The sequence below is a fragment of the Amblyomma maculatum genome, chromosome 1 (genome assembly GCF_055883805.1).
Source record: "Amblyomma maculatum isolate TAMU_Amacu chromosome 1, ASM5588380v1, whole genome shotgun sequence".
In the NCBI taxonomy this organism is placed as follows: Eukaryota; Metazoa; Arthropoda; class Arachnida; order Ixodida; family Ixodidae; genus Amblyomma; species Amblyomma maculatum.
This window is the reverse complement of record NC_139344.1, coordinates 290,217,313-290,240,241: the sequence shown is the minus strand read 5'-3', so window position 1 is coordinate 290,240,241 and position 22,929 is coordinate 290,217,313. Positions and strand designations below refer to the sequence as shown.

The following is a 22,929-nucleotide window of genomic DNA, read 5'->3' as shown; positions in this document are numbered from 1 at the left end:
ACGGCGTGTAGAGAAACACGAGCGCAAAAACAGACGCGCACGAAGCGACAGCCACAGCGGCGAACGCAAGAGAAAGAAAAAAAAAATGACGTAGACGGTCACACCAGCCAATGGGAGGCGCAGAACGGCGCGCGCGCGAAGCGCGCCGCGCGCGAGCCAATCAGCGACCCGAAAACGGCCTTCGGGAAACCGGCCCGAACCGCCGCTCGGCTTGAGCGACGCCATTTTGAGATAGCTCAAATTGCGCACGAAGAAACCAGCTTCAAAACAAGCCCAAGATGGCGGCGATCGGCCGGCTGCAACGCCGGCGGCGCGCGCGGGAAGTTCGAACAAAGTCTCTCTTTTCGGGGCCATTTCGTCGCTGCCGTGGTGTTTTGAAAGACGATTTTATCGCATTTCCCGCCCGAATTCAGCGTTAATAATTTTACTGTAGATGCTCGAAAGGATAAACCTTCCGAAAATGAGTTTTTCCCAAAATCGACTTTTTGACCATTTTCGACCGTTTTAAGACCCGCGTCTCCCCTTAAGGATGCTCTTGCTCATGTTAAACTTCTCGGATATACATATGGTCGCGCACCAATTCATTATGTGAACTAATAGCAGAAAATGGTATTGGGCGCAAGGGCCACCACTGGAGCGAATGGCACTAGTGTCGACCTAGGGCAGAAAGTAGGATCACGTGACTTCTCTTACTGCTACTGAAGCAGACGCTCGATTGAATTTGTGCATTTTAAAAGCTATTTTTGACCTTGCATCATTACTGAGGCTGCTAAAGTTTATTTAAGCACTTGCTAAGGTCCGTTGCTGCTCTGCACCCGGACGTAATCGAGGGAGCCCGGCACGAGCTCCCATTGCTACCCGAAACATAAGCTTACAGAATTCTCTTTCCTCAACTAAAATTTGAATGGGCAAATCAGATAGTGATCATTCTCATGATGTGTGCTACAAACATTTCAGCGAGCGAGATTTTGTCTATAGAGTAGCACTAAAAGTTCGGTGAGCAAAAGAACAAATAGCGCGCGCGTTTTAATTTGCACTTATCACTTGTGAAGCTAACGATACTATTGCTGGATGGATGGAAATTATGCCGGCTTCTTCATGGAGCAATACCCTCCTAAAGAAAGGAGGGATCGTGCGAAAGCCAAAAGGTCTCAAATTATTTTAAATGAGCGTGCTGACTCTGAAGTTTTACTGAAATTAACTAGAAGACTCTGCCGCCTCGGGCCGCGGTATGCATGGTGAGTTGTCTCAGGCAGCGTCCCCAGTTCTGTAGTAATTTCAAATGACAGAGACCGTGAATAAACGAAAGATAGCACATAGCATGCATGTTGTGATGTGCTGATCGAGTTATGCGTAAGAAAAGAAAAAAACTACTGAGCGCAGATAAAAGAAATATCCGCTCTAACCAAGAGTGCCAATGGCAGTAGTCAGTGCGCAAGAGTTTGCTGCGTGGAACACACATCTTCACACTTGCTAAACATTTAGTCCATGTCATCCCCGCAGTCAAACTTGCTTGCTCTACTACATTCAAGGGAGCAGGCGAACGGTGCCACTTCCACCGGCGCTATAGGAAGGCGCTCAACATCTGTCAGGCTCCTGACAGCCCTCTGCTCTTGCACAGGAATCCCATTACCTGTGCACTGACTGCTTACATGTGACTGGTTGTGTGGTAGCTTCTTTTTCTTTTTTTTTTATAGCTCGCCAACTTCGATAACTCGGACTCGGTGAATTGCATTTTTGCCAAATGAACGAGTCACATACCTCAAAATAAACTTATACAGGCCCAGACTGCGGTATATATTAAATAAATTAACTTAATGCTAACGCGCAACTGAACTGCCCAGGAAAGCATCCTACAGCAGCCGTTCAACGTGAGTTATCCCACTTTCTTTGTCATGCGGGCGTTTTTGAGAGGTGGCGCAACGGTATGTCCTCGCGACCAATTCTGCCAGCGTGCCGAGTGCCAGCGCCCGTCCAGTTGTGCAGGCCTCATTTTCACTTCATCATATCGCGTTTGGGGCCAGCCCCATCTACTACACACACAATCATTTGAACGCGTTTTAGTGTAAATGCCTTTTGAAGCAAATGGTACTTAAAGGCAGCATCATGATCACGACTGACCACATGCACGCGTTGATGACGTGTGTGGAAGTATGGACGACTATCGCAAACAAAAAAAAGAGAAAAAAGTTCTTCCCGCGTAATGATTTCGTATTCTATTTGGAAACCCATAGCGCTTGTCCGACGTCATATAGCCTTTTATGGGCGTTAACTGGGATCGCTCCAACAAAAATACTTATCCGTATTTCCGAATTACCAGGGGTCGATTTAACATGTATTTAGTTGCAAGCTTCGGAGGTTGTGCAGAAAAGAAGAGCAAGCAGCAGCCGCCACGCTGGTCATGGCGCCATTTCGATTTAACGAGCTTTTGCTGTTATTCTAGTTTCAAATTGTTCATCCCTAGATCGTTAAGACACCGCAAAAGAAGCCCCCGCGTTTCTCCTCATGAAGTGGTGTTTCCTCAGGAATGAGCGCTTCGTATATACTGGCCCGATGGCTTTCTTTGATGCTTCGCCATGTTGCACATAGCCACCGCAGGAAAGCAACTGCAGCGAATGATTGCTGCTTATCAGTTTTTCACGTTTTCATGTCGGAAGTGCTCGTTTACATAAGTCCGGTTGATCGCAAAACGTATTATATGACCATCGTCTGTCAAAATTTCGATCGCAGTAACCAAAAAATCGTGTTACACGGGAATGTATTAACAGAGAGTAAAATAGTGTAATTCTACGGGAGATGTTTTACTAATACAGTCGAACCTCGTTATAACGAACACGGATACAGCGAATTATCGGATATAACGAAGTAAAAGCAAAGTTTGGTTGGCTGTGCTTTATTTCTATGGGAGTTCTATCTGTATAACGAAATGAAAAACTGAAAATTTGACACTAAATCGGTTATAACGAAGCATATTTCGTATTCACACGACTCAAAATCCGCAAAGAAGCAAAAAAAAATAAAAAATTTTTCAAAACGCTAAACTTCGGTTTTATCAATTGCCTCCACTTAAAATGTGTTTGAATCACCCGCGCTTTCGAACGCCAAGCCATCTAGGGACCGCGAATGAATCTAGCATCAACGGCTGCCTGGCATGTGACCGGCACGTGATCGAACCACCGCCTGCGTCGCCTCCACCTAAAATGTGTTTGAATCACCCGCGCTTTCGCACACCCTGCCATCTAGGGACCGCGAGTGAATCTAGCATCAACGGCTGCCTGGCATGTGAAATGCACGTGATCGAACTACCGCCCGCGTGCCCCTGCCCCTACTTTTTGCCGACCCGCGCGTGTGCTCACTTTCCTCGAGGTCGTGCCGTCGTCTTGCAGCATGGCGGCGCCGAAACGCAAAGCAGTTTCTCTTGAAACAAAGATAAAAATATTCAGGGCGGTCGACAGCGGGCGCAAGAAGAAAGAGATTGCCACAGACTTCGGCGTTGCGCCTAGCACTCTGTCAACCATACTGAGCGCAAGGCAGAAGATAGAAAACGTGCACTCTGCAGGCGCCGTGAAGAACGACAGGAAGCGCGTCAGGCATCGTCACCACCAGGATGTTGAAGATGCCTTGTTCGCGTGGTTCAAGGACATTAGAGCGCGCAACCTGCCTGTGTCTGGTGCCGTGCTTCAAATGAAGGCAAGAAGTCTCGCTTGCGTCTTAGGCCAGGATGATTTTTATGCAAGTGGCTGGCTGCAGCGATTTAAAGACCACCACCAGATTGTTTGCCACACCTTGTCGGGCGAAGAAGCAGCCGTCGATGTAGAGAACTGCGAGAAGTGGGCAGAAAGCTTCCGCATGCAACTGGATGGCTACGAGATGCGCGATGTCTACAACGTGGACGAGACTGCGCTTTTTAAGCTGCTCCCGGAAAAGTCACTCGTTGTGAAAACCGAACTGTGCCGAGGAGGCAAGAAAAGCAAAGACCGCGTCACCGTTGTTGTTTGTGTCAACATGGATGGGTCAGATAAAAGGCGGCTAACTGTTATTGGTAAATCTGCTCGCCCCAGGTGCCTGCGCAACGCCCGGAATGTCCAAGCGGACTATCGCTCGAACAAAAAGGCGTGAATGACGTCTTCACTCTTTGAAGCATGGCTGAAGGCCTTCGACAAAGACATGGCAGAGCAGCGCAGGAAAGTGCTCCTTATATTGGACAACTGCTCTGCCCATAAGGTGTCTGTACCACTTGAAGCGGTCGACCTCAGTGCTGCAGCCATTAGACAGGGGCATCATTCGCTCAGTAAAATGCTGCTACCGAAAGCGATTGGTTACGCAGCTCGTATTTGAAATAGACAGGGGCATATCAACGGCCATAAATCTCAAAACTACGCTGGACATGCTGTACGGTGCATGGAACCAAGTGGCACAGTCGACAATAAGAAATTGCTTTGTTGATGCTGGCCTAGCCCCATCCACCAGCGAGACTGAGCCCAACAACGCCCACGATTCTTTAAGGTGAAGCGGACAATTTCGACGAGACGACATGGCGTCAACTGGCGGTTCCGAATGTTACGTTCGAGGACTTTATTGCTGCCGATGACAACTTGGCTGTGGCGCCCGAATTGACCGACCAAGAAATTGTCGATCAGCTGCTTCCTACAGATGATGCTACGAGCAGCGATGAGAGTCAAGAAGAAGGCGAAGAGCGAGCTCTCAGCAGCACAGGGGCCGCCGATATGGCGAGGAAATTGAGAAGGTACCTTGAGAACCTACCTGGGGCCAAATCAGCTGACATTGGGAAAGCGCTGCACAGTGTCGATTTCGTTGAGAAATTTATTCTATCGAATAGTGTGAAGTGCCGCCAAATGAAGATTACGTCGGTTTTTAAATAAATCAGTTCTGCGTGGCCTAAATCCCGATTTGTGTGCTCATTTTTGTTTGCCAGTGCAAAATGAAAGGTAAGGTTTCGCGTGCTTATACCACGCTTTAAAGGAAAAAAAAATGCTTTTTTTTTTTTTCAGCTCTGTGCTTTCCATTTTAGGGTAGCCTTTACTTGGGTTTATGAACAGAATTTTTTTTTGTAGGAATTTGTGTGTACTTTTACAACGAATATCGGATATAACGAACGAATTTCCACGCAAAATGAGACTTCGTTATAACGAGGTTCGACTGTAGCGATTTTGAACGTAAGAAACAGGAAATCTATGAACCGGGAAAGTATCAACAAGGTTCTACTGTAAAAGCATCTGGAAACAATGAGGAAGGTATACTGGCCTGCCACTAACATCAGCAAAAGAAAATGTTATCTCTCACAGGGACTGAATTTTATAGCAGTAAAAAACAGCTGTTCATACTTCATGCCAAGAAATGCTAATCGACACTTTCGTAAGAGTACAGTGCTTTTGCACTTGATTTAGCAGTCGCATTTTTCAAAATGTTATCTCTTACAGGGACTGAATTCTATAGCACTAAAAAAAAACAGCAGCTTATACTTCGTAAGAGTAAAGTGGTTTTGCACTTGATTAAGCAGTCACATTTTTCAAAATGTTATCTCTTACAGGGACTGAATTCTATAGCACTAAAAAAAAACAGCTGCTTATACTTTGTAAGAGTAAAGTGGTTTTGCACTTGATTCAGCAGTCACATTTTTCAAAATGTTATCTCTTACAGCGACTGAATTCTATAGCACTAAAAAAAACAGCTGCTTATACCTCGTAAGAGTAAAGTGGTTTTGTACTTGATTCAGCAGTCACATTTTTCAAAATGTTATCTCTTGCAGGGACTGAATTCTATAGCACTAAAAAAAAACAGCTGCTTATACTTCGTAAGAGTAAAGTGGTTTTGCACTTGATTCAGCAGTCACATTTTTCAAAATGTTATCTCTTACAGCGACTGAATTCTATAGCACTAAAAAAAAAAACAGCTGCTTATACTTCGAAGAGTGAAGTGGTTTTGCACTTGATTCAGCAGTCACATTTTTCAAAATGTTATCTCTTGCAGGGACTGAATTCTATAGCACTAAAAAAAAACAGCTGCTTATACTTCATAAGAGTAAAGTGGTTTTGCACTTGATTCAGCAGTCACATTTTTCAAAATGTTATCTCTTACAGGGACTGAATTCTATAGCACTAAAAAAAACAGCTGCTTATACCTCGTAAGAGTAAAGTGGTTTTGTACTTGATTCAGCAGTCACATTTTTCAAAATGTTATCTCTTGCAGGGACTGAATTCTATAGCACTAAAAAAAAACAGCTGCTTATACTTCGTAAGAGTAAAGTGGTTTTGCACTTGATTCAGCAGTCACATTTTTCGAAATGTTATCTCTTGCAGGGACTGAATTCTATAGCACTAAAAAAAAACAGCTGCTTATACTTCGTAAGAGTTAAGTGGTTTTGCACTTGATTCAGCAGTCACATTTTTCAAAATGTTATCTCTTGCAGGGACTGAATTCTATAGCACTAAAAAAAAACAGCTGCTTATACTTCGAAGAGTGAAGTGGTTTTGCACTTGATTCAGCAGTCACATTTTTCAAAATGTTATCTCTTGCAGGGACTGAATTCTATAGCACTAAAAAAAAACAGCTGCTTATACTTCATAAGAGTAAAGTGGTTTTGCACTTGATTCAGCAGTCACATTTTTCAAAATGTTATCTCTTACAGCGACTGAATTCTATAGCACTAAAAAAAAAAACAGCTGCTTATACTTCGAAGAGTGAAGTGGTTTTGCACTTGATTCAGCAGTCACATTTTTCAAAATGTTATCTCTTGCAGGGACTGAATTCTATAGCACTAAAAAAAAACAGCTGCTTATACTTCATAAGAGTAAAGTGGTTTTGCACTTGATTCAGCAGTCACATTTTTCAAAATGTTATCTCTTACAGGGACTGAATTCTATAGCACTAAAAAAAACAGCTGCTTATACCTCGTAAGAGTAAAGTGGTTTTGTACTTGATTCAGCAGTCACATTTTTCAAAATGTTATCTCTTACAGGGACTGAATTCTATAGCACTAAAAAAAACAGCTGCTTATACTTTATGCCAATGAATGCTAATCGACACTTTCGTAAGAGTAAAGTGGTTTTGCACTTGATTCAGCAGTTGCATTTTTCAAAATCAGATACTTGGATTGATACGCTTGCCATATAATTTTTTTTTTTAACATTTGTACTGTGATAGTCATCGCCATCGACATGCACCTGTGCGTTGTGCGACGAAGAAGAAGTACGCTGGGCTCGCCGTTGCAAGGTCCTGTCCTCACAGCTCTCCATCTGAGCGTCAATAAACGCCCTATTACAATTGGTGGAGGTGCCGGAAACGATCCCACCCAAACTGGAACTGCGAAACCGTACACTACCCTCTACGACCGCCATGCAAGACACTTCGACGCTGCCGGCCGTTCCACCCACGATCATGTGTGCTGGCGTCATGCGCCAGCGTGACCCTTGCCTGTTCAGCGGCACGGCCGATCAAGATGTCGACGACTGGCTGTCATCCTATGAAAGAGTAAGCACCTGCAACAAGTGGGATGACTCATACAAGCTCAGTAACGTCATATTCTATCTGACGGACGTGGCGAACCTCTGGTTTCGCAACCATGAGGCTGACCTGTCATCTTGGTCGACATTTAAAAAGAATTTCGCGGAAGTGTTCGGCCGCCCGGCAGTGCGTAAGCTTCGTGCCGAACAACGTTTACACGATCGTGTTCAGCGCGCTGATGAGACCTTTACCAGCTACATAGAAGACGTCGTTGATCTCTGCAAACGAGTCGACCCGGCCATGCCGGAAGCAAACAAAATCCGCTACATCCTCGAGGGCATTTCTGAGGACGCCTTCCAGATGCTGGTAGCGAAAGATCCCACCAGCGTTAGTGAACTCGTGAAGCTTTGCCAGAGCTACGACGAGCTCCGCAAGCGGCGCGCTTCTAGGCGCCGCTCCAGTGTGTGCGACGAAGGTGTATCCGCATTAGCCCTGGGTGGTTCGCCAACTTCTGAAGGGAGCCCGCTGAATCAAAAGATCAAAGATTTTATTCGTGAAGAGGTCGCACGTCAAATCTCACTCCTTCCCCATTTTCAAGACTCGGGCCGCCTCGTTCCTGAACTGGCTCCATCTTTGGCCCCTGCTATATGCCGTGTCGTGCAAGAACACGTCGCTGATGCCTTGCCGTCCAACCCCGTGGTGCCGCCTGTGACGGCACCTCTCACGTATGCCCAAGTAACGGCTAGGCCACCACCTTCGCCCACGTCTGGCTCCTATGTGCAGGTCCCTGCCTACCGTTCACCGCCGCATGCTGAGCCTTCGTTTCAAGCCCCACCCTCAAGGTTCCGCCCACATCCTATGAAACCTTGGCGTACTACGGACAACCTTCCGATTTGCTATGCCTGCGGTCGGCCGGGCCATGTTGCGCGCCTTTGTCGCCAGCGCCTCCAACCTTCACAGCCTGACATTCGATTTTACCCGTACGATACCGACTCACGCTCGCAAATGATTCCGCCCGGTTCTCAATTTGTCCCACAAGATCGCCAAACCTATACCACTCGTCGATCACATTCTCCTCGGCGCCGATCGCTTTCTCCAATGCTGCGACGTTCTACCAGCACCGTTGAGGGAAACTAACAGTCGCAGTTCCGGGGGCAAGAACTGCGCTTGTTTCGAATTCCTCAAGTCCTCAATTCCTCAAGAAAATGTACTGTGATAGTCATCGCCATCGACATGCACCTGTGCGTTGTGCGACGAAGAAGAAGTACGCTGGGCTCGCCGTTGCAAGGTCCTGTCCTCACAGCTCTCCATCTGAGCGTCAATAAACGCCCTATTACACATTAAAGAAAAAAAGCATATTAACGAGGTTTAACTACAAATGCAAAAATTCATAGCAGCTATTTGCCCTTGTTGCACAGGATGGCGCACAAGAATGCTCTCACAACTGCCATATCACTGCTGAGTCTGTACGTACAGGACCTACAGCGCTATAATTATGGAAGATCACAAGGTGCCAACCAAATGACCAGCCTTACCCTTTATCTTTGGCATGAACGTCAGCTCCGTGCTGAAGGAGAAGCTGGACAATTCTCACTCGGTTGTAGCCTGCCGCCAGGTGGAGTGGTGTTGACTGCACACAATAAGCATTCCCCAATTAGCAAACCTAACCTATGAGCACGGAATGAAAAAGAGAGTGTTCACGATTTTTATGCAACAGGTTACACCATTTATGTGACTACAGAAACTAACAACTAGACACTACAGGGCAATTGCAGAGGCTATAAAAGTTGATGAGCTGAAATGGACCAAATGCATGCAGCTTGCAGGCAAACCTAGCAAAGCCTGTTTGGGCTAGCATTTGAAATGATGACGTAATGGCCAATTAAAACTGCTACAACTTTCAGGATTTCTCTGCAGGACACTGCGCCCGGCGAGGAGCATATGATGACACTATAAATGATACTGGCACACTGTCATGCTTTCTTTGAAGGAGGAGAAAGACAACGCCACTGTAAACCCTTGAGAACCTTGTTTGACAGCATCTGACAACACACCACAGGGTGTGGGTGAAAGCAGCGGATATTAGAACTATACTGTCTGTGATGTCATCAGCAATCTTGTCTGCACTTCTCCGAATGCTATGAGGAGAAGCCTGCAAACCATCGAATACATCAGCATTTCAAACACTACTGCAAAAAAAAATATTCGGCATGTTTTACCTACAGCCTGTGCACACTTGAATCACTGAATATCAGAATTCTCAAAACGTGCAGCTGCATTTTACACTCCCCCCCCTTTACACAATGGCTAGCTTGCCTATAATCAGCTGCAATCATTTCCACCATACAATACTATGCCTTAAGTGTGATTTGCTCCACTGCTCAACACACAAGACAAGCATATAATGAAATTCATTCTGTGCTCCTATCCCCTGAAAGAATTTGACTAACATGCTGTCCCCTGCCATATAGCAACAGGTGCCAAGTGGGTTCTCTGGCAACAACTAAATGCCAGTACAGTCAAATATCGATATAACAAGTCCCACGGGACCGCACGAAATCCTTCAATATTTTGAAATATAGTTGTAATGAAAAATCTGCGATTATAAGCCAGTGGTCAAACCTAGGAATGAAAATAACGTACCTTGGCAGTAAGCACATGTGTAAACAGGCAAAACATCAAATAAAAATGTTGCACTAACTCCAGAGCTGATTTATTTGAAGAAATCAATTATCTTCTTCTGTCACGTGCAACAAACATGACCGCGCACTACATTACACCACTACAGCACATACACCTTCCTTTGCGCAACACCCCATCGGATACGCGATTGCACCGAGCGATGCAGGTACGGACTTTGTCCATACGCAAAAACACATCAGAGTTCTAATGACCTCATCTTCAGTGCTCCCTGAAGCTTGAAAATCTTATCTCGGTCTTTCAAAATGATCGCAGCGGTCGATAAGGCAATGCTCTAGCTGTCTGCAGAGGCCGATTCGCTTTTTTTCCTGCGTCAATTTCTTTCAGTGAAAGCTGCGTTCCTATCTTCTCGGCACTTCGCTGGCTGCAATCACCCTCAGATTTTGCACAAACTCTACAATAAGATAATCCGTGACAAAAAAAATAAGAAAAGTAACGTCCCACGTGCGACAATGGCATGAACGGCCAACCGACGAATGGCCCACAACACAGGAAAAAAGGCAGGCGGCTAGGCCTGCTCGCTACTGCGTAATAAATTGCAGCTTTGTGGGGGCGTTATGAGCTGGCACCAGATATGCTAATGATGATAGATACAGCTTACGAGCCATGGCACTTTCTATTTTCACACGAGAGTTGCAAACTGCGGCGGTGTTAATTTTAGATGAATTCGTTATATTCATGTTTCTAGATTATAGAAAGAAAATTAAAATACATACGTTATTCTGAAATATATGCTATTTTGATATTTAAAATTCTGAAACAGTTTTACATTGAAAACAGTAAATCTGCTGAGGCTTTGATAAAAATTCGTTAATGTGGTGTTCGTAGTAACGAAATTTCACTGTATTGGGTAAACCTATTTCAAATTATTTTACTGAATTTGTTTTATTGAAAAGGCAGGCCGTTTAAAAAGGAGACGGATATGTAATATATTGAATTCAAAAGGGGATCAACGAGTGCAAAATGTGCATGATATTATAGTGCAAATTAAACGATCTTACCACACATTGTAAGAATCAAGCACTACAACAGTGATGAAACGAGGATTTATAATTTTAACCTGGCATTGAAAATCGCATCAAGCGAGTTCAAGTGCCATCCTGAAAGGAAGCCTTTCCATTATCTATGCATCCCAACACATGACCAGATCTCTATAAAATATCACTTATGCATAAGTAAGTGTATGCATAGTCTTTTTATTTCAGGAGTGTTTGCCATAATTTACAGTTAACAAGCAGTCTTTCTAGGGCTCCCTTCTAAAAAAAAAACGCTATTCCTTTCTCACTGCCAGTTAAATGCCTCAGACGGTACCCGTGTTTTGCATTCCTTGGCTGCAGGTTCTGTAACTATAGTCGAACCCGAATATTTTGAATTCTGCTTATATCGAACTCACGAAATATCCTTTTGATAATCCCATGCATATATCGAACTCCAATTTCACCGGTCGTTCGATATATCGAACTCCGCACCACGCACTGGAAGGTGTGCCTTCCCTAAAGACGATCACATCACTCTCGGCTCTTTGCCACATGATGTTTTCAAGCCATGCGCGGAAGGAATGAGATAGAACAGCGCGGCGACGGCTGGTCTAGAGCTGCGCCACGCCCTTTCCCCAAAGGCGCACGCATCTGCAGTGATCGTTTGCCGCACGCCAGCACGTGACGTTTGCAAGGCGTGTACGTGAAGGAACCAGAGGAAACCGGTTTTGGTACGGAGCAGACGCAGCCAATGCAACCGTGGTGTTCGAGAGAAGGAAAACAACGCAATAGAGTGAAGCGCAAGGGTGTGCCCATTCTTCTGCCGAGCTTTCTCTCTCCCCTTCCTCTCTCTTTCCGGGTTTTCCTCCGCAGCAGCACGCACTATGCAGACAGAACGTCGAACGCTTTCTCCAGTGTGTGTTGTGAGCCCTCTGTATGCGGCAGGTGACGTGCGACGCGCGTCTTGTGTTGCGCTGAACGTGCGGCGTAGCGTAAGATAGCGTCTGCAGATGTTAAGTGGCAGATTTTTTTAGCTAGAGTCGTCTATTCTTGTCGCCGTGCTGAACGTGCGGCGTAGCTTAAGCTATGGCAGCTGTGAACATTAAGAAGCGGCAAATTTATTTTTTCATTTTTTTTTTTTTTTTTTTTTTTCCGAGAGTCGTATATCCTTGTCGACGTGCTGCCTTGCGGTGTAGCCCAAGCTATGGTGGCTGCGGACGTTATAAATGCGATTTGCTATTTGAAAATCTTCATGTTTGGGATGATTAGCGCCGCTGATTTGAGCGGCATATACGCAGGCGATAGGATTCATTCATTCATGAATATGTGATGCATATATGTACAAAAGCCAACCACATTCATGTGACCGGCTAGCTGTGAATTATATTGCCCCTCACATCAACCGGCGCTAACGTGCTGAATAAGATCAATTTTCAAATAGCACATCGCAATGAAGCGTTGACACGAAGCAGCCTCAATGCATGTGCAGCATGCGGCAGCTGGCACGAAGCGTAAACAACTTCAATAACTATTGAAGTCAGCATGAACCATAACGCATGCACGTGCTTACTTGTTAGACATGGTTTCAAGTATGCGTCATCGTTGGGGAACACGGGCACCGTTTTCGTTGACGAGTGAAATAACTAGGGTCGCTTCACTGTTTATCACAACTCGCAAGCCATCGTCATGCAAGCTGTCGTCTGCTTTCATGCGGCAGCAGCAGCTGCACCATTTTGGCACTGACCGCTGAAGAGATGCACAGTTCTGCTGAACTTTTCGTGAACTCGACCTGCACGACGTCCGCACTTTTTGAAAATAACAGCGCAGTACGCAGGGCGCCATGCTGCAAGCTAAAACGAATGGCGAAATGCAGCACCACGTGAACCAGTTCACATGGTGCAAGTGAATCGAATGGACCTGTAGTGACAGCGGCACATTAAATCCAGGTGTCTGCAGAAAAATCACAGCAACACTCAGAGCTTTTGCTCTATCACTAGGTTCAAGTCATGCTTAAACCCCTACAATTTTTATTTTTTTCAAATTCTCGGTGGCAAAAGTGGAGGGTGGGCTCATTATTAAAGTGGGTTGATTATGCCACAAATATGGTATCATTTTTCACGATCGCAAGCGACGTCTCAAGCCGGTTTATGTACATCGAATTATCAATATTGTGGAAGAAGGCCAGGTCGAGACGGCAAGGTCGAGATGGCAAGGCAAGGGATGCCGTGTCTGCCGTTTATTCTGATGGACAACCGAGGCGTGCGCCACCGGTGGCGCCGCGGGATGATGAAGATGACGATGGTATGTACACGCGAAAGAAGATCCTTGGAAGGCTCACACAATTTCCCCGGGGGGTCGGAAGCGGCCAGCCTGGCCGCTCCTAAGCAACTGCTGTATCACGGCGCACAAATGGCTTCAAACGAGACACATGAACTATCTCAGTGCCACGGTGATGTCAATCAGCTGGGCGATGAATAGGTTTCACTTTGTAGTTCACTGGGGAAGTTTGGGCGATGACCGTGTATGGACCAAGGTAGTGGTGATGAAATTTATCACTAAGGCCAGGGGTGCAGAGAGGTGCGTAAAGTAGTACTTCGTCGCCAGGACGGAAGGATACCTCACGATGAGTAGAATCGTAGTGACTCTCGTGATCTTCCTGGCAGGCTTGTGTTGAGGTGAGCAAGGTGAAGGCATCTGGCCACACGAGATACGAACTGGGCAGGTACTGATGTGGAGGAAGTCGGACGTAGAGAAGAATGACCTGTCGAGAGTTGTGGTGGGAGGGCGGCCATAAACGATAAAAAATGGAGAGTAACTGGTTGTCCGCTGTACTGCTGTATTATAGGCGAATGTGACAAACGGTAAAATAGTGTCCCAGTTTCATTGATCCGGTGTGATGTACATTGAAATCATATCTGATAAGGTGCGATGAAATCGTTCTGTCTGAGGATGGTAGCTTGAAGTGGTCTTGTGAAGGGTGGATGATGCGTGGAGAACTTCGGCAACGACTGTTGATAAGAGAGTCGTTCCTCGGTCACTTAGGAGCACCCGTGGAGCGCCATGCCGCAATACAATATATCGCAAAAAGAACTTTGCAACTTCTTGAGCCAAGCCAGTGGGCACAGGTGCTGTCTCCACGTAGCGCGTAAGGTGATGATCCAATGGTTTCACCGATCAGAGAGAGGCAGGGGACCATATAAGTCGATGCAGACTACTTCGAATGGTGTGGCTGGACAGGGAAGGGGTTGTAGGAGGCCAGCAGGCGGAGAAGTCGGCTATTTGCGACATTGGCACAGGGGACAGGAAGCAACGTATTTAGCTACACTGGAAAACAGGCCAGGCCAGAAGAACCGTCTCTTCACGCAGTCGTAGGTTTTGTGAAAACCTAGGTGACCTGCCGTAGCGTCATCGTGTAGCCGCTAGTATAATTGGGCGAAGCACACACGGGAGGAATGGGATCCAGCGGGTTCCCTCAGGGCAATACACGTAGCAGAGTAGGATGCCATCTTCGAGCTTAAAGTTGCATAACTGCCGGCGGAGCCTAGCATTAGGTGGGTTCAAAGCGCCATTAAGGGCGGTCGATGATGGGACGGCGGTAGGTGTCGGCTAGTTGCTGCAACCGGAGAGCGTGTTTTTTGTCAGAGGCGTCAAACGAAACTGCAGTGATATACGTCGGAGGAAGAGAGAATCAGCTCTGGTCAGAGGAAGAAGCACACTGCGTAGAAAAACTGCAGGTTGATGGCGAAAGTGGGCAGCGAGAAAGCGTGTCAGCATCTTGGTGGTGGCGACCCGATTTATAAACGACGTCGAACTGGTACTCTTGTAGGCGCAGAATCCAACGACCAAGTAGACCTGTCAAATTTTTCAACGAAGACAACCAGCAAAGAGCATGGTGATCGGTCACAACTGTGAAGTGGCGACCATATAGATAAGGACGAAATTTCTGAATTGCCCAGACGACGGCAAGGCATTCCTGCTCGGTAATGGTATAATTTTGCTCAGCTGGAGTCATGGTCCGGCTGGCGAAGGCAATCACTTTCTCACGGAAAGTTGTGTCGCGCTGTAGAAGTACAGCGCCGAGACCGCAACCACTGGCATCAGTGTGCAGGATGGTTGGAGCGGTGTCGCTAAAGTGACCAAGAACAGGATCCGGATGTCAGAGCGTGCTTGAGGTTCTTGAATGCAGTTTCGAACAGTGCAGTCCACATGAAAGCGCTGCGTGCTTTAAGTAGTTCATGAAGGGGAGCAGCAATAGTTGCAAAATGTCTAATAACGCGGCGGAAATAGGATGCCAGGCCAAGAAAACTGCGCAAATCTGCAGTCCGTTGAAGACGAGCAAAATTCAGGACTGCCATGATTTTTTCAGGGTCTGGACGAATGCGATCATGACTAACTAGATATCCCAATATTTTAATTTCATTCTGTGCAAAGTGGCACTTCTTGGTGTTGAGTTGAAGGCCTGCTGAAGCGAGGCATGTGAGAACTTCATTCAGGTGCGTAAGATGGCCATTAAAAGTTGACGAAAAGATAACAATGTCGTCCAAGTAACATAAACAGGTTCTCCATTTTAGTCCACGAAGAACTATATCTGTCATTCTTTTAAATGTCGCTGGTGCGTTACAAAGGCCGAAGGGCATAACATTAAATTTGTAAAGTCCATCGGGAGTTGCGAAAGCAGTTTTTTCTTTGTCATCTTCGTGCATAGGTATTTGCCAATAACCAGAATGAAGGTCCAAGGTCAAGAAATATTCAGCGCCTTGAAGAGAGTCAAGGGCGTCATCAATTCGCGGCATCGGGTATACATCTTTGCGGGTAATTTTGTTGAGTGCACAAAAGCGTACGACCCGTCCTTTTAACTAATACTACTAGAGAGGACCCCTTCATGGATCACTGCCTTGTCGTGGCGGAGGGGCTTGCGAAACTCGATGAAGTCGTGAGCTCTGCTGTGTAGGGCCACCCAAGATAGACAGGTCACGGCAGAGAGTTCTGACAAAATGTGATTCACTGGAGAAGGTAATGGGAACCCACTCCAGTATTTCCTGCCAAGAAAACCCTATGGCCAGTCACAATACCATTATCGATATGGCGCCGGAAGATGAGCCCCCCAGGTTGGAAGGCGTCCCACATGTTACTGGGGATGAACAAAGGGCGATTCCTAGTAGCTCCAGGACGAATGAAGCGGCTGGGCTAAAGCCAAAAGGACGCTCAGTTGTGGATGTGTCGGGAAGCGACCGGAAAGTCCGATGTTGCAAGGAGATATATCACATAGCAACATGGAATGTAAGATCTATGACGCAAGGTAAACTGGATATCGTCAAGCGAGAAATGGACAGATTGGACATTGATATCTTGGGTATCAGCGAGCTCAAGTGGACCGGAATGGGAGAATTTAACTCCGGCGACCATTATGTCTTTTATTGTGGGCACGAATCCAAGAGAAGGAATGGGGTCGCTCTCATAGTAAACAGAAGAATGGGCAAAGCAGTGCTAGGGTACAACCCCAAAAACGACCGAATGATTTCACTTCGGATCCAAGGTCACCCTTTCAACATAACAGTTATCCAAGTCTATGCACCGACCACTGCTGCTGAAGAAGCTGACGTTGAGAGATTTTATGCGGACCTACAATGCCTTTTAGACCGCACCCCATCATCAGACGTCGTTTTTCTCATAGGAGACTGGAATGCTAAGGTCGGGAGTGAAGAAATATCCGGAATTACAGGCAAGTTCGGTCTTGGTGAGCCAAATGAAGTTGGGCGGAGGCTAGTAGAGTTCTGTCAAGAAAACAACCTGACCATAGCGAATACTCATTTTCAACAGCACAAGAGGCGCCTGTACACATGGATTTCACCGGACGGTCTGTACAGGAATCAGATCGATTATATTATTTGCCGGCAGAGATGGAGAAGCGCTATACAAGCAGTAAAAACAAGGCCTGGGGCCGATTGTGGCACCGATCATCAGCTTCTTGTTGCCAAAATTAAGCTTCGATTGAGGAAAACGCAGAAAACTAGAAGGCCTTTCAGGTATGATCTGGATCAGATTCCATTAGAATATGCTGTGGAAGTGAGGAATCGATTTCAAGAATTAAATCTAGAAGACAAAGAGCCCGAAGAGATGTGGATTGATGTTCGTGATATAATACAAGAAGTTGCTACTAAGGTAGTTCCAAAGCAAAAGAAATGCAAAAAAGCAAACTGGTTATCTGAAGAGGCTTTGCAAATAGCTGAGGAAAGGAGGATGGCAAAAGGTATGGGGGAAAGAGAAAGATACAAGGTTCTCAATGCGGATTTTCAGAAAATAGCAAGGAGAGATAAGAATGCCTTCCTGAACATACAGTGTCAAGCAGTTGAGGACAACAGCCAATTAAGGAACACAAGAGCTCTGTATAAGACAATCAAAGATATCAAAGGAAGCTTCTGTGCTAAGCTGGGCGTGATAAAGGACAAACGAGGCAAGGACCTCACTGAAGCCTCAGAGATAAAGAAGAGGTGGCAGGAATACACAGAAGAACTGTACAAGAAGGACCCGATTGTGTAAACCCAACATAAGACGGTTGTGATTACTGATCTCGAGCCGGGCATCCTGAAGAGTGAAGTTGAATGGGCCTTAGCCAGCCTTGCTAAGAACAAAGCTAGCGGAATTGATGGCATTCCAGCTGAGTTGCTTCAAAACCTCAACCACGACGCTGTTAACACACTGCATACATTATGTCAAAAGATTTGGACAACCCTGCAGTGGCCACAGGATTGGAGGAGGTCAGTTTACATCCCCATTCCAAAGAAAGGCAGTGCCAAAGATTGTTCCAACTACCGCACGATTGCGCTTATTTCGCATGCTAGCAAGGTGATGTTAAAAATCCTGCAAGGTAGGCTGCAGCAGTATGTGGATCGGGAGCTTCCGGACGTGCAAGCTGGGTTTCGCAAGGGCAGAGGAACTAGAGACCAAATAGCCAACCTTCGCTGGATCATGGAAAAAGCAAGAGAGTTCCAGAAACCCATTTACTTCTGCTTTATTGATTATGCGAAAGCGTTTGACTGCGTAGATCACAGCAGATTGTGGCAAGCTCTCCAAGAGATGGGAGTTCCAATTCACCTCATCTGTCTCCTCAGGAACCTTTATGAAGGGCAAGAGGCCACTGTCAGAACTGGGCATGGTCTTACTGATTGGTTTCCGATTGAGAAAGGGGTGAGACAAGGCTGCATACTGTCGCCCTGCCTATTTAACCTATATGCAGAGTGCATCATGAGGAAGGCCGGTCTGGACGAGTCTTCAGCTGGAGTGAAGATTGCTGGAAAACGTATCAACAATCTTAGATATGCGGATGATACCACTTTAATGGCAGAAAGTGAAGTGGAACTCAAGAGACTTCTGATGCGCGTACAAGAAGAGAGTGAGAAGTTTGGGCTTAAACTGAACATTAAAAAGACGAAGATCATGGCGTCTTGCCCTATCAAGTCCTGGAGCATGAATGGACAAGAAGTGGAAGCTGTGACAGATTTTCTGTTCTTGGGCGCCAAGATTACCTCGGAAGGAGACTGCAGCCATGAAATTAGGAGACGCCTGCTTCTGGGAAAGAGAGCAATGGTTAGCCTTGACCGCCTAGTAAAGAGCAGAGACATTAGTCTGCCAACCAAGATCCGTATAACCCGTGCTATGGTTTTTCCAGTTGTGATGTATGGATGCGAGAGTTGGACTGTGAAAAAGGCTGACCGCCGAAGAATTGACGCGTTTGAATTGTGGTGCTGGCGAAGACTCTTAAGAGTTCCTTGGACTGCCAGAAGATCAAATCAGTCGATATTGTCGACCATAAACCCTGACTGCTCATTGGAGGGTCAAATTCTAAAGTTAAAGCTCAGCTACTTTGGTCATCTGATGAGAAGAGAGGAGTCGCTGGAGAAAGATTTGATGTTGGGAAAGGTTGAGGGTCGCCGGAGAAGGGGTAGGCAGCGAACGCGATGGTTAGATGGCATTCTCGAGGCATTGCAGATGAAGCTATGTGATGTTAAGAAGATAGTGAGAGACCGGAAAGCGTGGCGTGACATGGTCCATAGGGTCACGAAGAGTCGGACACGACTGAACGCCTGAACTGACTAGAGAGGATCATGCTAGTTGAGGGACGAATAATATTGCAACGGAGCATGTCCATTTACATTTTCTTCAATAACTTTTCTTTCAGAGGGAGAAACCCGATAAGGCCGTCGGCGAACAATAGAATTACCTTCAGTAAATTACGCGGTGGTGTGCAACACTAGTCCCAGTGGTGGGGAAGTGGCATCAAAAATGGCTTGGTGATGTCGAAACAATGTCAGCAGTTCGTGACGTTGGTTAGGCGTGAGGTTCGGATTAATAGTCTTTGAGAGAACAGTAGAAAGGCGTCTGTCGAAACTCGCTGCTGAGGCAGAGGGGCGGTGAGCACCATCAGGAACAAAGGTTGAACATCTAACATGCAAGGCAGAGAAGTTCCTTTTGGGAGCACGAGGGATTCATGTGAAGTGTTAGTGGCCGCTACTGTTGCTGAGCCATTACGGAACCGGACAAGACTTGACGGGAAGGCGATGCCTCGTGCAAGATAACGATGAGATGGTGCGATGAATACGTCTCCATCAGTGATGTGGTCAGAAACAACGGTAAGCAGTTTTTCGCACTGAGGAGGCAAAACAGTATCGACTGCGGCAATGAGGGGATAATGTCGTTCAGAAACGTCAGATGCAAAACCACTGTCAGTCATATGACACGGTCGCCACAGGAAATTAACGCTGAAGCAGTTGACAAAAAATCCCATCCAAAAATCATCAAATGCGCACAAGGTGAGAGCACAGCAAACTGCACATGGCGGCGGACGCTGTCGATAACAACTCGCACAGTGCACTTTGCTGAAGGGCGCAGAGGAACGTCATTGGCTCCACGCAGTTCAGGTCCATATATGATGTCGTCACTTTTCGTAAGCAGTAGCACAAATCAGCGTGAATAACAGAAATTGCAGCCCCTGTATCAATCAAAGCTTCGACCAATAACCCTTCAGCGAAAACAGAAATCATATTTTACGAGCGATCAGGAGGACTTCTAGTAAGTTCACAGAGTGCAGTTTGACCTCCGGCAACTGCATCACTTCCGAATGGCGGACAGAGAGAGTTGTTGCGAGACGAAGAGGAGAAACTGAGCGGCGGTATGGGGATGGGGAGCGGCGTCGAGATACATGGGCTCCACTAGGCTCAGACGAGGACATTGGAGGCGGAGAGGACCAACGAGGCGGGCTGGGAATAGACCGGCGTTGATAATATGAAGTTAAAGGCAGATTAGTTTCGAAGGCGTCGTAACCACGGCGCTCGTTCTGAAGGCGGCAACGACAAAAGCGGGATATATGTCCTCTAATGCCACAGTAGTAGCAGATTGGTCAGGAGGGGCGCCAAGGTGAGTAATAGGGTGATGCAGATTGAGCCGTCACCACTGCATTGATGTGATCGTAAGGCGGTGTCAGTCGGGGCGGCGGAACAAAAGAAGGGGGGGATGCTGCGACGTGCGCGTAAGTCGGTGCTGGGCGGGGTGTAGGAGAGTCGGATGCCATAGGTTGGGTGATTGTTGCAAGCTCTTGTTTAGTGATGCTGCGGAGACCGGCGTTATTAGAAATTACGGAAGAATGATCGCACCCGTGTTGACAGACAGGCTTGAGTGCTTGGAGCTCCTCGCGGATGATGGCTCGAATCAGTGCCCGCAGATCAAGGTCAGCAGAGGTCGGACCAGTAGCGATGCCGGGCTGCAATCGGGAGGACTGCAGCTGGTCGAGGCATTGGCAGGTCGTAATAATGGCATCAACAGTTGAAGGATTCTGGGCAATTAAGGTGTTATAAGCCACAGAATTAATTCCTTTCAAGAAGTGGTGTACGTGTTAAGGTTCCGGCATGGTGAGACTAATACGCCGGCAAAGTGCAAGTATGGCCTCTATGTAAGACGCATATGACTCATCGGGACCTTGGAGACGGGTAGCGAGCTTGGTCTTCGCGATCTTGATCCGAACTGCGGATCTGCGAAGTATTGGCGGAACTGCTGCTTGAATGTGGTCCAGTTAGTGGTGTGAGGTTCGCGGTTAATAAACCAGGTTTTGGCGACCTCAATGAGGTAGAAAGAAACATTGAGAAATTTCAGAGCATCGTCCCACCGGTTGTAGGCACTGCAGCGTTCATAGGCGTCCAGCCAATCATCGACGTCTTCATCGCGACAACCAGCGAACAGCGGCGGGTCGCGTTGTCGTGTGGGCACAGTCGGAGGGGGTGGTGCAGCCGAGGTAGAAGGTCCTGCCGGTTCGTGGGTACTCTCAGTAGACAAGTTGTAAACAGCGACCGGAACGTAGCTCCAGTGAGAGGCAGGGCACAAAATGGCAAGGGGATCAAGTCTCACCTCCACCACTTGTGGAAGAAGGCCAGGTCGAGACGGCAAGGTCGAGATGGCAAGGCAAGGGATGCCGTGTCTGGCGTTTATTCCAATGGACAACCGAGGCGCGCACCACCAGTGGCGCCGTGGAATGATGAAGATGACGATGGTATGTACACGTGAAAGAAGAAGATCCTTGGAAGGCTCAGAATATATTGAACTATGTCGCGATCCCCTTCGAATTCGATATATCCGGGTTCAACTGTACTTGGCAGTGAACTCAAATGCATGCTGTGCTATGCTAAAGCCATAATGTTACTAGCTTTAGTTCACCACTTTTACCTGTGCACCGTCACACTTGCTGACGGCTCCAGCATCAGGGAAGACAAAAATGGACACATGCACTATCAACAAATTCTCAATAAGGATCTTCTATACACTCTACAGTGCTTCTAAAAACCATTGTGGAATCAGAATCAAGCAGCTTGGATGATGAACCTTCCGTTGTGCTTAAAAAAATATGTGCTTAAAATTCAGTCTAATGTGTTAAGGGAGTAATTATTCATTGACATCCACCCAAGCACAGCCATACAGGTACAAAGAAAACCTCATAGTTAAAAATGTGTTCTGGTCCGGGGATCGAATCTGGCACCACCACCTTTCCAGGGCAGTCGCTACAGCAACTGAGGTAACCAGGACAGTTGGCAGATGCGATGGTAGGGCAAGAGCAAATTTATGAATAACTCAATAACTAGTCTCATGACTAGTTATCAATAACTCCCACTTCAAGTTATTGATCCATTCGCTCTCGCCCTACATCTGATCAGCTGACCGCCCTGGTTAGCTCAGTTGGTAGAGGGACTGCCCAGGAAAGGCGGTGGTCTCAGGTTCAATCTTCGGACCAGGAAAAATGTTTCTTTAACGACGAGGTTTCTGAGAAAGCTGTATAGCTTTCCTTTGTAGCCATATGGCTGCGCTTGGGTGGATGTCAATGAGTAATTAGTCCTTTACTACAAATCTACTCCAGCTTAGGGAACTGCGCTAAATATTCGACCATCAGTCTAGTGTATATTTCTGTCTTTGATAGCATTGCATAGATGCCCCATATGTGCTGCTGTGCAAGGTTGCCATTGGTCACAGTTGCAGCAGAAGTTAGTCTTAACTGAAGGAAATGCAAAAGTCTTAAGTGGAGTCCTATGGAAAACTAACAAAACTTTCGTCTTGTCCAAGAATTCGTCTTAACAAAGCTTGTCTTGACGGGAATCTACAGATGCAGGTGGGTATTATGCACGAGTTTTTACAGTACAGGGTACAGCAATGCATTTTTGCTTTCATGGTATTTTGTGCTACTGTAGAGGCAATCGGCAGCACAGAGACTGTGTAAGAACCTCGAGGAGTAAAATGCAGTCAGGATCAG

General features: G+C 46.6%; 1 protein-coding gene across 1 annotated transcript in view; it reads right to left on the bottom strand.

The window, feature by feature from the left end:
* Nucleotides 1-22,929, bottom strand: part of Tnks (tankyrase) — a 334,637-nt gene that overhangs the window by 277,376 nt on the left and 34,332 nt on the right. The window contains exon 4 of the mRNA XM_084591573.1: nt 9,000-9,094. Coding sequence (XP_084447699.1) covers nt 9,000-9,094 — 95 coding nt within the window. The remainder of the gene's footprint in view (nt 1-8,999; nt 9,095-22,929) is intronic.